Consider the following 16,127-nt stretch of genomic DNA (forward strand, 5'->3'; position numbering starts at 1 on the left):
TTAATAGTTTTAGATGGATGGTTTGCGCAAATCATTCCTAGTATTTTATAATTAAAACGGCAGGAATGTTATTCTATCAAGTTTTGACCTTGCAACAATCAGCTGACTTGTAAATTATTTAACTTTTTCTCCCAGTTGTTAGTGAAACTTTTCAGCATTAGACACATCTTTCAGAATCCTGCGGCTCTGTGCATGTACCCGGCAAGCATTTAATAACGGTGTGTGAGTTGTATTCTAATTGCGCTTGTGTTATGAACCCCTATTGTTTACCAGTTATTTTAATCAGCCTGAGGCTGGCCCATGTCCCACCTCTGCGTTACACTGAAGAAAAAACATTTAATAGACTAAATAAATCAATGACCTTTATAGCCAGGTTTAAGGACGACTAAAACTCTATCGATAGAGGAACGACCAGCAAATGTGCCACATGACTTAGTGTAGCACTATCTTCACTGGAGACAGGCAATAAAAACTATCACAGGGAACCATTATCCCTTTAAAGGAATATTTTAAAGGAAGTTCACTAAATAGTTAATGACTGCATTTTATTCCTGTCATTTGCATGACTTACTGTAGCGTGTATAACATTTTCTGTTCAGCATGACTACAGGCATTTCTTACAGCCTAGTGCGTGAGGCCGCTTTAGATTAATCGCTTAATAAACGATTAAATTCTGGCGTAGAAACCCAGTGTATTAGGCTACATGACCGGTATTTTGATTTGGCGCGAATAGCAGCCCGCATAGATATGTGAAAATGATTTAAATTCGATGATGAAAGACGATGTAGCAACTACATTGTGTCCTGTATTCTGCAGGGCCAGAGTGGGGCAGAGTCGAGCGTCCCCTGCGTTTACTACCTGCTTATTTTGATGCCGTGATTAGAATACTAAAATAGAATGTTACGTTTCCAAGGTTCAAGGCGAGTCGACTGCCAAGACCATTATGGCGACAATTTTATCAGATCTTAACCTGCTAATATATTTTAATCCCTAATATAATTCAGGATTAAGGTAAACTCAACGTGTAGATATAATACAAAAAATTGAGATGTAAGATACACTTGACGGTGTATATACTATACCCTGTGTTGCGTAATATACCGGTAATATAAATTATATGAATCAAGTACCATATACATGTATTAAGTTACACTCGCGGGTGTTGCAAGCGATACAGCAGAATGCTGGCTGAAAATATTTAGTTGTTGATGTTTTCTGGCTTAGGAGAATATTGAAAACTTTACACCAAGAAGCGAACATACACATTTAAACTCAGGAGCGGCCAGTGAACTGACGGGCAGCTTCATGAATGGCGGCCGGTACATTACTCCGCGGCCTCACACACTTAATATAGATCCATAGTACATGATATTTATATTTACTGGTGTGTTTGGTTTCAGAATAGTGATTTAAGTTGTATTTCGTTAACTATACTATCAAACTTTCTTTGCCAATTAAATACTACTTGTCTATCCACGTTGGTCAAAACATATTTAAAAGTTCATTCTTTGTTGAGTCTTCCACTTTCTGCTAATGCTTCCCTAGACTCTCTACTTAGATTCAATCATTCTCACTTACAAATTACGGGTTCATTCTCAAGTCGATCGACTTGAGAATGGTCCTGGACGGACCGAAACGTCGTCGTCCCTTCACCTTCTAGTGTGTGGTCTGGTCAACTTACTTTAGCCACGTTCTTGTGACTCATCGCCTGCATAGTTCCTTTTGATCTAGAAGTGATCTACTGTAAACAAAGTACAATTTGTCCTTAAATGCTTGAAAATGATTAATTCCATGAACTTCTCTCACTGAATTACATACTGTTAGTTCTAATATGTGATTAAGAAAGTGCCAGATTATTATATCAGGGTATATGTTCCTTGAGAATTTTTGCAACGTCATATTTGACACCAAGTATGACACTTGCCCCATCACTAGCAAATGCTACAAGGTTCTGTTTCAAATATGTCACCAAACCCTATTATAAATGAGACAGCTCAATAGATGCCTAGCAATAGTTGCTGCTTTCTGATCAGGTAATTCAATTAGATCTAAGAACATGAAATGGGGATTACCTTCATTATCACTTCCAGATTCGTACCAGTTCAATTCACTCTGTTTACTTTTTAAATATACAAAAATTTAAATATTGAATCTTAAAAAAAGAAATATAACATTATTAGCCTATTATGTGGTCGGTGATGTAATACTAATTATTTTAGATTAATTAGCATTAATCAATTAATACTAATTAATGCTAATTAATTATATTAATTAGTATTAAATAATTTAATACTAATATTTTCCTGCCACGATCACCCTTCCATAATCTCCCTTTCCCCTCATCCTTCTCTCCCTTTCCCCCATATATATATATATATATATATATATATATATATATATATATATATATATATATATATATATATATATATATATATATATATATCATCACTCAAATTGTAAACTAAATGTTTTTCGGTTTATGTAAAATAAATTTAAGTTTAATGTACACTGCCGTATACCTGTTCAGTCCAGCGATTTGTGAGTTGCTACGACTAAAGCCACTGTATGTATGTTACGTTACTAGGAACCTAGTAGCTTTTACCTGACTAGTGCCATATCATTCAGTCATGCTACTCAGAACCTACTAGCTTTATCTACCTGGTTTGTACCATATTATTAGTGATGTTACTGAAAACCTAGTTGTCACTTCTACCTGAGTAGTATTATATCACTTAAGTCATGTTACACAGAACTTGGTAGCCTCTTCAACCTCACGAGTACCATATCACTTAGTCATGTTACACAGAACCTGGTAGCCTCTTCAACCTCACGAGTACCATATCACTTAGTCATGCAACTCAAAATCTGGATCTCGTATCTGCCTAACTCGTTGTTGCATGCGGGGGTAGCAAGGCTGAACCAGCTGTGGAAAATGAACTGGCAAGGCCCCTCTGCCACACTACAGGAGGCTACTTACTATCAGTAACTGTTGATGCTGGTCACTGTTGTTGTTGTTGTTTTAGATTCAGATTCTCGGGCCCAAAAAGTTCCAAGTAGCACAGACTATGACGAGCCCGTAGTGGACTTACCCTGCACAGGAGCGGGGCTGTAACTCTGGCGGTGGTCGCTGCACGCCAATTCCTTTTTATAGAAGGCAAGAGGTCTTAGCAGCGATATCTTTCACCTACTAGAATACAAAGTAGCTCAGATTATCACATTTCCCTGGTTATACATTTCTGCGAATCATTATGTCGCATGGTAATTAAATAATTAAATAACATGGAGTAGCAAACACGAGAAACCACTCAGCACCATCGCTGTTAGATATACAAGTACATCATAATATGTTTATTGTTTGTGATGTGTGTATATGTATGTATTAACACGATGTACTGAACGGGGTGAGAATAGCTTGAGCTACCTCATCCCTTTGTGTGTATTTTACCTCAGTAAACTTATTTCAATTTCAATTTCGGTACATCATCAAATTAATCGGTGATATCACTACCTGGCTAAGTTATCGTCCCTCCACAGGTTGATGGTATGACGGGTAATAGCTACACGTTTGCAGAGTTTCGAGACTTGAGCATGCGCTTGGGCAGTGCCCTCACGCGGCTTGATATAGGCCACGGGGATGTGGTAGCCATCGTGTCACCAAACTGCCCGGAGTTTCCAATTGCCTTCTTTGGAGTGGCGTCCGTTGGGGCAGTCAACACCACCATCAACAGCACCTACACTGCAGGTAACACTACCACATTATGCAATAATCTTGTTCTCTTTATTTTCTTTGGTTTTAAATGCATTATTGTTTATGTAATATTTGCGAACCTGCAACTTTGATATATCGTACTTACCTAATTGTGCTTGCGGGGGGGTTGAGCTCTGGCTCTTTGATATTGTACTCACCTAGTTGTGTCTGCAGGATCGAGCATTGACTCTTGGATCCCGCCTATCCCGCCACACACATACACAATGTGGATCCCGATCCACATTGTGTATGTGTGTGTGTACTCACCAATTGATATGTGTGTGTGTGTGTGCGTGCGTGCGTGCACACACACATTATATATATATATAATATATATATATATATATATATATATATATATATATATATATATATATATATATATATATATATATATATATGTCGTACCTAGTAGCCAGAACTCACTTCTCAGCCTACTATTCAAGGCCCGATTTGCCTAATAAGCCAAGTTTTCCTGAATTATTATATTTACTATAATTTTTTTCTTATGAAATGATAAAACAACCCTTTTCTCTATGTATGAGGTCAATTTGTTTTATTGGAGTTAAAATTAACGTAGATATATGACCGAACCTAACCAACCCTACCTAACCTAACCTAACCTATATTTATAGGTAAGGTTAGGTTAGGTAGCCAAAAAAAGCTAGGTTAGGTTAGGTTAGGTAGGTTAGGTAGACGAAAAAACATTAATTCATGAAAACTTGGCTTATTAGGCAAATCGGGCCTTGAATAGTAGGCTGAGAAGTGCGTTCTGGCTATTAGGTACGACATATATATATATATATATATATATATATATATATATATATATATATATATATATATATATATATAAAGTTTGTGAGGGTACCACCTCTGGTGCCAATGTGGGGACCCATAGCCTCGGAGAAGAAAATAAAAAGTATTCAGAGGAGACCTTGTGGTTTCTCACTGAACACTAATATTATCTTCTCCTACCACCCCCATTCTTTTGTATGTACACATATGTGTGTATATCACGAAAATAAACACGTGATTAAGAATGTACACATATATATTTACTTTATTTGAACTTTGTTACAAAAAAGGAGTTACATATGGGTTACAAAGATGGTTATCATAGGTTGTCGAGTTCCTCCAGCTCCTCAGATGGCGGGCAGGAACCCTGGATGCAGTGCGCATTTCCCCTCTGTATCGCCACACTGAGGCGCTGGAAAAGAAAGCTTGCAGCTCTTGGGTCCCTTGTTGTTTCAATGAGCCTAGAACCCAGTTCCTTCAAAAAACTATTTATTAAAAAAAAAATTATTTATATATATATTATATATATAATATATATAATATATATATATAATATATATATATAATATATATTTAAATAATATTTTTTTTTTTAATATGGAAGGGAGTACCACCTCTGGCTGGAAGAAGAGGGACCCATAGCCTCGGAGGATACCACACATAACGCATTAGAGGGAATGTTTAGGTCCCCTCCAATAGTTTCTCTGCTTTTCTCCTATCACCCCCTTCCTCTTGTGTGTTTTTATCATTATGACACAAAGATCTATTGGGAAGTGAAAACAATATTGAGGTGTTAAATTACATGAACTCTTCAAATAGCTAGAAAACTGGCAAATGCTTTTCAATATTGAAATGTGTAAGATCTTGCATATAGGGCATAACAATGCTCAGCATAACTACCATATCAAGGACACTGTCATGCAGCAGATAGATGAAGAAAAGGGTCTAAATGTTGTGATCGATTGGCAGTAATTTAAAGTTGCTCAATAAGTTTACTCAATAGTAAAAAAAATGTCAACCAAACTGACAAATAATCAAACCTTTGAATTCAAGGAAATATATAGCAATTGAGCTGTACATGCCCCTGGTGCACCCTCATCTGAACTATTGTATCCAAGCACTTTAACCTCACTTATAAAAGAACATATCTGTCTTGAAGAAAGCTCAACACAGCACAACAAAAATCATCCCAGAACTAAGTCAACTTTCTTACCAGGAACAGCTTAGGGGTCTCTGGTGTAACAACACTGCAAACCAGATACGACAGAGCTGATCTCATCGAGACCTATAAAATACTATACTGATCAAATGGAACATATTATTCCAGACCACTTCTTAAAAAATTCCATTGTAATGCACACCAGGGGCAACAGCTTTAAGCTCAACCTGCTATATAATAGAATAGAAAAATAGAAGATTCAGTTTTACCAATAGGGTAATAAGCTCGGGGAACAGCCTACCCGCTGAAGTTCTAAATGCCAAGACATAACTCCAGTTTAAATTTCATCAGGAAAAAACTCGGAAATATAGTGTGGGGACCTTTGACAAACCAATGGCTTCCTTACCCTGTCAAGGCTACTAAATAAGTTGGTCCTCAGGTAAAGCTAATCTTTATTGCTTCCTTGTGTGTGGATTGATTTAGTGGGCACATTACAAATTAGTACAGGGCATTTAGTATGTTGCAGTGATAATTAATCTAATTTAGATGCAATCATGTTACTGCCTAAAGGTCAAGTAAGTTGTTAACCATGCATTACAATAATGAGGTTACACAATAAATGCTCTTTTGAATATACAGTACATAGCTTAGTGAGGAAATATATAGTTGCATTCTTTCTTACAGAGGAAATAGCGAGCCAGTTGATTAACTCCACTGCTTCAGCTGTTGTAACACATCTGTATTTACTACCCAGAGTAAAAGAAGCCTGTAAAGTATGTAAAGATATACGTCACATAATTGTAATTGGACCAGCAGAGGAAGGACAGTTATCATTACAAGATCTTTTGAAGGATGATGGCACAGCATTTCCACACAATGTCCAGGTAAGAGTAGGTTCATCACTGCATTTTCTGACAATTTACTGTGCTATTCTTTTACACTTTATTTTCATTGTTAAGCAAAAGGAACCTGTCACAATAGGTGCCCTCAAAAGTACAGTAATGTGCTATAATTGCCAGCAATATGGACATGTGAAGTGGCCTGCCCCTTCTGCCGTGTGTTGATCTCAATAACTAAGAAAATTGTCCTCGATAACAGAACCACTTGTAATGTTAAGACAGGTTAAGACAATAAATACACAATATGGTAACTAGATGTTACAGTGGTGGTTGCTGCATGGTATAACAGCATCGTGACAAGGCAAGATGTAAGGTGCAGTGGTTTAGCTATGGTGGCAGTAGAGACTAGTCACAGTTGATGGGACCGAGGCTGGTAAGAGGTGATGTTACTGCTGGCTGCTATGTTGTGAGACTGCCAGTTTAGGTAAATCAGAGGTGTTGCTTCTGGCATAGCCATGTTGAGACTGTCTTGATGCCGCTGTCAGATGACCTTATATCCTCATCTACCTGATTCAGTTTAGAGGAAGGATTCATAGTAATTGGTTGATGTTTATAGCATGGGGAATTCCTGGAAAATGCATTTGTAGTACGTGGAATTCGTGGGAAATGTCATTTGTAGTATGTGGAATTCCTGGAATGTTTTAAATAGCTGCTACATAATTTCTAATGTAGTTGCTGCATACTAAAATGATGAAAGAGGGAGAAGGAAGATTGATAAGACCTCATTCATATGTGCAAGATGGAGTATGGAAGGTGTTATGGCTTGTAATTTTGGTTGCAGATGGGGGCCACACAAGCACGCACCAGGATATTCCTCTATTCGAGTTTTGATTTTGTCACATTCTTTGTGCTTTAGGATCTGCCAGACCTTTAGGTTCCTTATATGATAGTTATCTATGTGATAGTTTCAAAGTATATTCTCATGAAATAAATGAGCTTCTAGGAGCAGGCTTCTGATGAGCCGAAGTAGGATAACAGTTCTTGCTTGCAGTTTCACGAGGCACATCTTTTTACATCATTTATGAACCACTATATGCATGTTAGTGGCTTTACCAGAATGAACCACTTAATAAACATATACCGGGTAATTTCATGACCCATTGTACCTTCATTTATATATAAATTTGTAAATAAACAAATAAATCAAAGTTTGTTATTGTTGCCACCAGTAGGAGACAGTGTATTGTGCACCCCATACTCATCCTGCAAGCAGTAGCACAATAGGATTACAGAGGGCACAAATAGTCTTAATCAGACCTCAGTGGATATTGTTTAACATAACCTTTTACAATTTGTTAATACTTCTTATATTTAATTATAATAGCTAGTAGCAGAACACTTTTTGCACTGTAGCTGCCGTGTATGACAATACAGTATATTTTTACACATTATAGTCAAGTCATTTTAATGTTCAAATATTTTATATTACAGTGTAATGGAAGTGTTACTGTTTGTGATTTTTGGCTAGATGGTTTACACTTTCATTACATGTTTTTCCTTATCTATTCAAAGTAAAATACAGATACAGTGCAAGAATTTAAGACATTTTTTCATTTGCAGTGAAATTAGTTAACATTTCATGCAATGTAAGTTTAAGTCTATCTCTAAATGGCACAATTTTCATAGTATAAAATGTAATGCTGTAGTGTGTCTTTAACCTTTGTCTGCATACAGTTTAAACTTTGTCATCTAAATCCCCATATAAGCTCTATTGCCAGAGATACTTGTAGCCAAGTCATATTTGAGATGCGATAACATCTGTCAGTCTGGGGGGTAGAAATAGCCGAAGCTACTCTATCCCTTTGAGATGTATTTTTTTTCTTGTCTCAATAAACTTACTTGAACTTGAACTTGAACATCTGTCAGTCTATTTGTTTTATTACTGTATTTGACTTATATAAGTCTTCCATGTGACATATTTCATTGTTACATATAAGAAATGTATCTGTCAGTTCCAGTTTGTACTCTTCTGCATTCTTAAAATCATCAAAGAATTCTTGTGTATTGCTTCTTCAATTTAAAATCTGTAGATTCATTTTCTAAGCCTCTAACTCCCCTGATATAACACCAAATTGTTGAACTTGTTTTTATTCATTTGAAGTTGCATAAATGTTATTTACAAAACCCTATACCTTCAGATAAACCCACAAGAAGATATGGTAACCTTGCCGTATTCCTCCGGCACAACGGGACTGCCAAAAGGTGTAATGCTTACTCATTACAACCTTGTTGCTAATCTCCGACAAATTGTACATGATGGATTTAACACTCTAAGATATAACACTGGTAAAGTATTCTGATGTCTACCTTCATCTTTCAAATATTATCATGCATACATGAGAAAGTAACTCTATCACTTGGATTAATAGTATTTGCTAGAAAGTCTCTGGTTCACATTCACCTGGAATATTGTACATAAGCACAGGGATCTTGCCTTTAAACTGATATACAGTAACTGATTTGGAAGCCATTTTAATGCACCAATAAAAATCACCCCAGAACTAAGTCAACTCTCATACCTGGAAATTTTGGAGGCTTCAGGACAAACAACACTACAAACCAGATATGACAGGGCTTAGCTCATTGAGATCTTTTAAAATACTAAAAAAAGTTTGAAGATATTAAGCCAGACACAGTTTTTAAAAGATCCATGTATGTAAGACACACATGGGGCATTAGCTTAAAAGCTCAATGAACCACAATGTAGAACACAGGAGATGCTTTTCACTTATAAGATAATATGGAACATTTTCCTGCTGATGTCATTCCTTCAGTTTAAAATTTAGCTGAAAAAATCCTTTTGACACTGCTGACTTCCTGTCACTATTGAGGCCACTAGCTTGGTGGCCATCAGGTACATTCAGGTGAAAGATACTCTGTTGCAGGGGATGGGAATATTGTGATTGTCATAACACAATCATTGCAATAATTAGCTGTCAAGATTATAATCAACACAGTACTGATGATTATTATGACTTGCATTTAGTATTTTTCTACTGTTTCAACTGTTACTTCTGATTTTTTGCAGGTGACTCTCAGGAGGTGTTCATGGGCATTCTACCATACTTTCATATATATGGAATGGTTCCTTGTATGGGACTTTCGCTTATTACTGGATCCAAAACAGTAACACTGCCAAATTTTGACCCAAAATTATTTATTGATGTTTTGGAAAAATTCAAGGTAAGATTATCTTTGTCAGTGGTTTACATACATGATTGTTTTCATTTATATTTTCCATGTAAATACAGGTTAAATTTCAACACAAGATTCTCATTTTACAAAATTGTCCTATTATGAAGTTGTAATTTCTGTTTACAAATATACAAGTCTTCTTCAAGAATCAAAGTGTTGCATTAACATATTTCCAGACAAACTTTACATTTAAGATCGGCTATCTCTGGCATGACTGCAGATCTCCATCTTATAGGGCAGAAGTCTCCTTCTGCAGCTTTCATTATTCATTCCTGCAAGGAATCTTCAAATGACTTTTTGCATGAATAGTCACAACTTCCTGATATGGTAAACTATCATCATCCAGGTCTGAACACTCAAGATTACTTGCTAATTTCACTTTAAACAACCTTTGTCCCTGTTACATAGTTTAACCAATCATCTGATATGCACCTTTTCCAGTTTGTTGATGTGCATCTTAAAATGTGAGCACCATGCAACCGCTGCATATTCTAGTTTTGGTCTCTCAAAGATCGTGAACAATTTCTTTAGTGTTTCACCATCCATGTATTCAAAAGCAATTCTGAAATTGGAAAGCGTAGCACTGGCTACATGTAGCACAATGTTCTGTGTATGGAGTCTGCCTCCACCACATCACCTCCTAATGCTTTTCATTTATTAACTACTCGATACAAGCTTAAAGTATATATTATTATATACACAGATTTCCTGTCCCCAATAAAGCCAATGAATTGCCATATATAAGGCCACTAATTATGGTCTGCATTTTGGATAATTTTGGAGAGAATAATAAAATAATAAATAAATAAATAAATAAATAAATGTTTATTTAGGTAAGGTACATACATACAAGAATTTTTTTTACAAAGATTGGTGGACTTATAGATAGAGCTAGTATATACAATGCCTAAAGCCACTATTACGCAAAGCGTTTCGGGCATGAAAAACTTAAATGACTAAAGCTTAATACTAATTGAGCATAAAGAGTAAAATGAAAACAAGAAATGAAAACATAGCTGAAAAAGCAGCACAAATACAATTCTGTCGACAAACAGCGCTCTTTAAAAAAAAAACAGACATTGGTTGACAATAGAGGGGTAAGGTAGGTTACAGGGAATTTATTAGGTATAGCTTCGTTTTTATCTTAGATAAATATATTATTATTATTATTATTAACTATATTATTTTTATCTAATAGAATAAGGTTAACTGTATGTTAATGAGAAATGAGTACAGTCCAACATTAATATACAAGAAACCTTAGTTATTAAATGAAAGCAAGTTTGTAACACACAATAATGTAGCATTGTAGCATACATTTACATTATATACCGGTACTTTAAATATCGTAAAGTACTGTATATGCTGGGCTTCATAATGAATTTTTAAATATTTTAACATTTTTAGTATTTTTCAGATCACATATCTTCAGACAGTACCTCCAATTGTTAGCTTCTTGACTCACAACCCCCTGGTCAAACGTGACCATCTGGACCCAGTTCACACCTTGACCTGTGGGGCTGCACCAGCTGGCCCAGCGCTTATTAATGACTTCTTTAAGAAATTTGGTAACAGAATTTGTTTCCAAGAAGGTGAGTGATTAAAATAAATTTATTTAATAATAATAATAACAATAATAATAATAATAATACTGTAGTAATAATAATAATAATATAATAATAATAATAATATAATAATAACAATAATACAGTAATAATAATAATACAGTAATAATAATAATATTTTATTTAGGAAAAGTACATATATAGATGCAGAGTTACAAACATACTGTTGGATTTAAGATAAGAGCTAGTACATACAATGCAGGCGATGAGTCACAATAATGTGGCTGAAGTATGTTGACCAGACCACACATTAGAAGGTGAAGGGACGATGCCGTTTCGATCCATCCTGGACCATTCTCCAAGTCGATGTTTCGGTCCAGGACAGACCAAAACATTGTCGTCCCTTCACCTTCTAGTGTGTGGTCTGGTCAAAGTACATACAATACTAATATGCCACTAATATGCATAGCTTTTCGGGCAAGGTATGAAGGAAAAACACTTAGACTAAAACTTAATAGTAATAATAGTAAGTAATTGGGAGTAAAGTATAAATTGTGTTTAAAAAAAGGAATAAAAAAAAAAGGAAAAAAGGGGGGAACATGGAAAAAATCAGCAATTGTACAAGATGGTCAACAAACAGCATTGTTTAGAATAGCAAGACTTGGATTGATATTTAGGGGGGTAAAGCAGGTTATATGGAGTTAATTAGGTAGTACTTAGTTCTACTCTTAAACTGGTTGAGAGAGGTACAGCCTTTGATATGATTAGGGAGGTCAAATTATTACTGTACAGCATTAATAATAATATTACTGTACAGTAATAATAATAATAATAATAATAATAATAATAATAATAATAATACAGTATGGTAATAATAATAATAATAATAATAATAATAATAATAATACAGTATGGTAATAATAATAATAATTTATTATTATTATTATTACAGTATTATTATAATTTTTAAACATTTTCCTGATTAATAGCATTTGACATTGATAGATATATTTAGAGTCTGGTTAGTACAATTGGGTTTGTTCTCAACTCACAGTCAGGAATCCCAGGTGGGGACTGGAAAATTAGGATTAAGGACCTGCCCGAAATGCTATGCGAGCGCTTTGTCCAAGGTTCGTATCCTGGCCGAGGAGGATTTACTGGGCGCCAATCCTTAACTGTAGCCTCTGTTTACCCAACAGTAAAATCCCATTTTACTGTTGGGTAAACCTGGTTGTTTTGTTCAACGATTTGGCGAGTCGTATTCTGAGGAAAATGGGATTAATGACTTGCCCGAAACACTGTGTGCTTGTGGCTGTACAAGAAAATAAGAACTCTTTCATATATAAATAAATACTGTATACACAAAAAAACTATACTTCATTGTTTTTTGTTTGCAGGCTATGGAATGACTGAAACTTCTCCAGTGACACATGCAACACCCAAAATCAATGGCGTACTTGGCTCTGCTGGAGTAGTTATTCCCAATACCATGGCTAAGATTATTGATCTTAATACTGGCAAAATCCTTGGACCTGAGATGGGAGAAGGCGAACTTTGTATAAAAGGACCACAAGTATGTTTTTTTATGTGCATTTTGTTGAGCCAGATTCATTTTAAAAATACAAATAGATATGAACAAACAAACTGAATTTGGTGAAGTCCAAGTGGCTGACTACTAATAAATTCACCTTTAACATTAACAAAATATACTACATATTATCTGGAACAAAATTTGCCAGCAAAATAGATACAGTATAAGAATATATGATACCCAGAGTTACGAGCAGAGTGGTATATTCTGTTTTGATGTATTTAAGACCTTTAAAAAGAGGTTTCTAATTCTTTGGATTAACTAACAACCTTCTCTGTGTGTATTCCAGTGAATTTATGTTAATTCTTCAGTAGAGTGACCAAATATGAACTGCATAACCTAAGAAGGGCATGATAAAGTTGATGACTAACATTAGACATCTTAATGCCAGTGCTTCCAGATATGAATTCATAATTCTATTTACCTTGATCCATACATTTATACATTATTTTTTTGCTTAACCCCTGCACTGCGCAACGTGCTTTGAGGCAGTCGAAAGATGGTGCGCAACGCGCCTCGGGGCGTTCATAAGTATAGGGTACGATTCAAAAGCGGCACGTGGTGACGCAGATATAAAATGGATGCCTGAGGCTTCCAGTAAACGTCTGCCATTTTGAAAAAAAATCCCAGCATGCCCCAGGGTCATGGGGACCCTCAGTTTCAAGGAAGCAACCATGTCTTGTACGCATCGTCTACGAGCTCTCAGTCCACAGTCAGCCACAGTCCAGCAAAACGAATCTCATGGGATGAAATACGGGACATATTGCATGATTATGGACCAATTGATGATGATTTAGACTACAGTCCTGAAAAAGACCTAACACAGGGGTCGGACTCGAGTGATGGGGAGTGACCGAGGTGGACAATGTCGCGAGTGTGTACAGTATACTCACCTCGCCCGGCCTGCTTCGCTGCCCTGGGTCAACACCGCTAGAGTTACCATCACTATGCATGTCCCCTGATGTGAGTTTATTTGGTGATACTACATGTGATTGGTCATTTTCGGGCTTCAGTGATGTAGGCTCTGATACAAGAAGTATTGATGAACTGAGTACAATCAGCGATGGTCTTACTAGGCGAGGTTTTACTGCCCCAGCAACATGCCCAGGCAAGCGCCAGCGTGTCACGTGGTCTGAGGACAAAGATGACAGTGCCTCCTCGACATCAGGTGCTCATGGTAAGCCTATAATATGCAGAACACTCTCATCTTCTGGCATTCTCATACCCAGCTCTAGCACAAGACGACGGAGCAGTATTGTTGGGGCCCATGCTGGTGGTGCTCGTGCTGGAGTTGGCCGTGGTGTTGGCACCAAACCACTGGTGTACTTGTGTGGGAGGACTGTGAGATTTTTGTTCCACAAATTCCAGCATTTGATGATACCGATGTTGGTGTGACACTCTTATTTCCCTATACTGGTGATGATATGGCTGAAATTGATTATTTTATGTCATATTTTGATCAGAAATTCGGGGACCTTCTCGTTGCAGAGACCAACAGATACACTTACAGCCTCATTGACTCGGGCATTTTACCTGCCTCTCGAATGACACGTTGGAAAGACACGACAAATAAGGAAATGTATGTGTTTTTAGAGTTGTGCATGATGATGAGGCATTCAGATAAATAAGTGATCCAGGATTATTGGAGCAAAGATAGCCTTGTTCCATCTCCAGTGTTCAACAGGTACATGTCATGTGATAGGTTCCTGCTGCTTCTCAGGTGCCTGCACTTTGAGAAAAATGATAATGAAGACAGACACGACAGACTGTGGAAGGTGCGGAAGATATTTAGTGATATGAGAGGAAAGTTATGTGACTATTTTGTACCAGGACAGAATGTTGAGACTGATGAATCGCTAGTCCTCTTCAAGGGATGACTGCCGTTCAAGCAGTACATTCCATCAAAGCAGCACCGGTTTGGACTCAAGTTTTTCATGCTATGTGACTGCGAAACTGGTATTGTCATGTACATGATAGTGTATTCAGGTACAGATGTTGACATACCATGTCAAGATCCGTACGGGTTCTCAGGCAGTGTCGTGAAAACACTCATGGAACCGTTGCTGAACAAGGGGCATATCCCATTCACGGACAACTACTATATCAGCCCCTTGGCATATGCGGCACTGTCAAGCCCCTCAGGAGGAAAATGCCAGCGTTTGGCATTGGTATTGCAGTGTGTGATTGCCAGCTGCAAAAGTGTGAACAAATCTTATCAGTACGCTGGAGGGGACAGACGCGAGGTGAATATGTTGACAACTATTCACACCAGTGCCATGCTGGAGAGTGGCAAAGTGAACTTTGCAACACGGTTCTCAATATATAAACCTGATTGTGTCATTGACTACAACGTAAATATGCGGCTAGTTGATAAATGTGACATGATGGTTGGTGCCATCATGTACAATTACACGATTGTACTTCAAGGAGAGTGAAGTTAACTTCAAATAAAATTTCAGGTTTCAAAGAAAATGAAGTTAAGACTATGGCAGTACAGTGGCACCTCGATTAACGAGCGGCTCTATCTACGAGCATTTCAAGTAACGAGCAAGCCACTCACAGAACATTTGTCTCTACTAACAAGCTTTTCCTCGATTAACGAGCATTTCCGCTAATTCTCGGACATCTTTTACGACAGTTTTGTTGTTGTTTCGCAAGACGAGTTTTCCACATGACGAGCTCGGTGCCAGAACGGATTAAACTCGTTAATCGAGGTGCCATTGTACTGTATTACCAAACATTGTTTCGTCCAGGATGGACCGAAACGTTGTTTGAAGTACAATGACCCTTGACCCAAAAGATATATGTGTTTCGGTGACCTAACACACGTATCTTTTGAATCCTAAATTAAATTGTTATTAACATCTTACTATTAAAATGATATTATTATAATTATAAAAAATTCCTTAGGAATAATATAAAAGTTTCTAGCTCAGTAAGCCTCAATATGAGACAGACAATAGGAAATTCTTTACCACCCATAGAGTAATAAACCCATGGAACTGTCCACCAGCCAAAGCTAAACAGTGCTACGTTCCAAAGTACATCTTGAAAACCCCTTACAAAATAGTAATTATTGGGTAAATCAGGTTAAATAAGGTAAATTATAATGGTAACTCACAGTATGTAGTGTACATCTATGCCATACGAAGTGGTAGAGCTTTGCTCT

At 36.7% G+C, this 16,127-nt stretch overlaps 1 protein-coding gene across 2 annotated transcripts in view; it reads left to right on the forward strand.

The window, feature by feature from the left end:
• The window catches only part of LOC123760389 (uncharacterized), a 69,003-nt gene that overhangs the window by 36,312 nt on the left and 16,564 nt on the right, over positions 1–16,127 (forward strand). For both annotated transcript variants that reach the window (XM_045746058.2, XM_045746059.2), the window contains 6 exons: positions 3,538–3,745; positions 6,393–6,592; positions 8,746–8,893; positions 9,636–9,790; positions 11,220–11,394; positions 12,765–12,940. In XM_045746058.2, the coding sequence (XP_045602014.1) occupies positions 3,538–3,745; positions 6,393–6,592; positions 8,746–8,893; positions 9,636–9,790; positions 11,220–11,394; positions 12,765–12,940 (1,062 nt within the window). The remainder of the gene's footprint in view (positions 1–3,537; positions 3,746–6,392; positions 6,593–8,745; positions 8,894–9,635; positions 9,791–11,219; positions 11,395–12,764; positions 12,941–16,127) is intronic.

This window comes from Procambarus clarkii, chromosome 39 (genome assembly GCF_040958095.1).
Source record: "Procambarus clarkii isolate CNS0578487 chromosome 39, FALCON_Pclarkii_2.0, whole genome shotgun sequence".
Classification (NCBI taxonomy): Eukaryota; Metazoa; Arthropoda; class Malacostraca; order Decapoda; family Cambaridae; genus Procambarus; species Procambarus clarkii.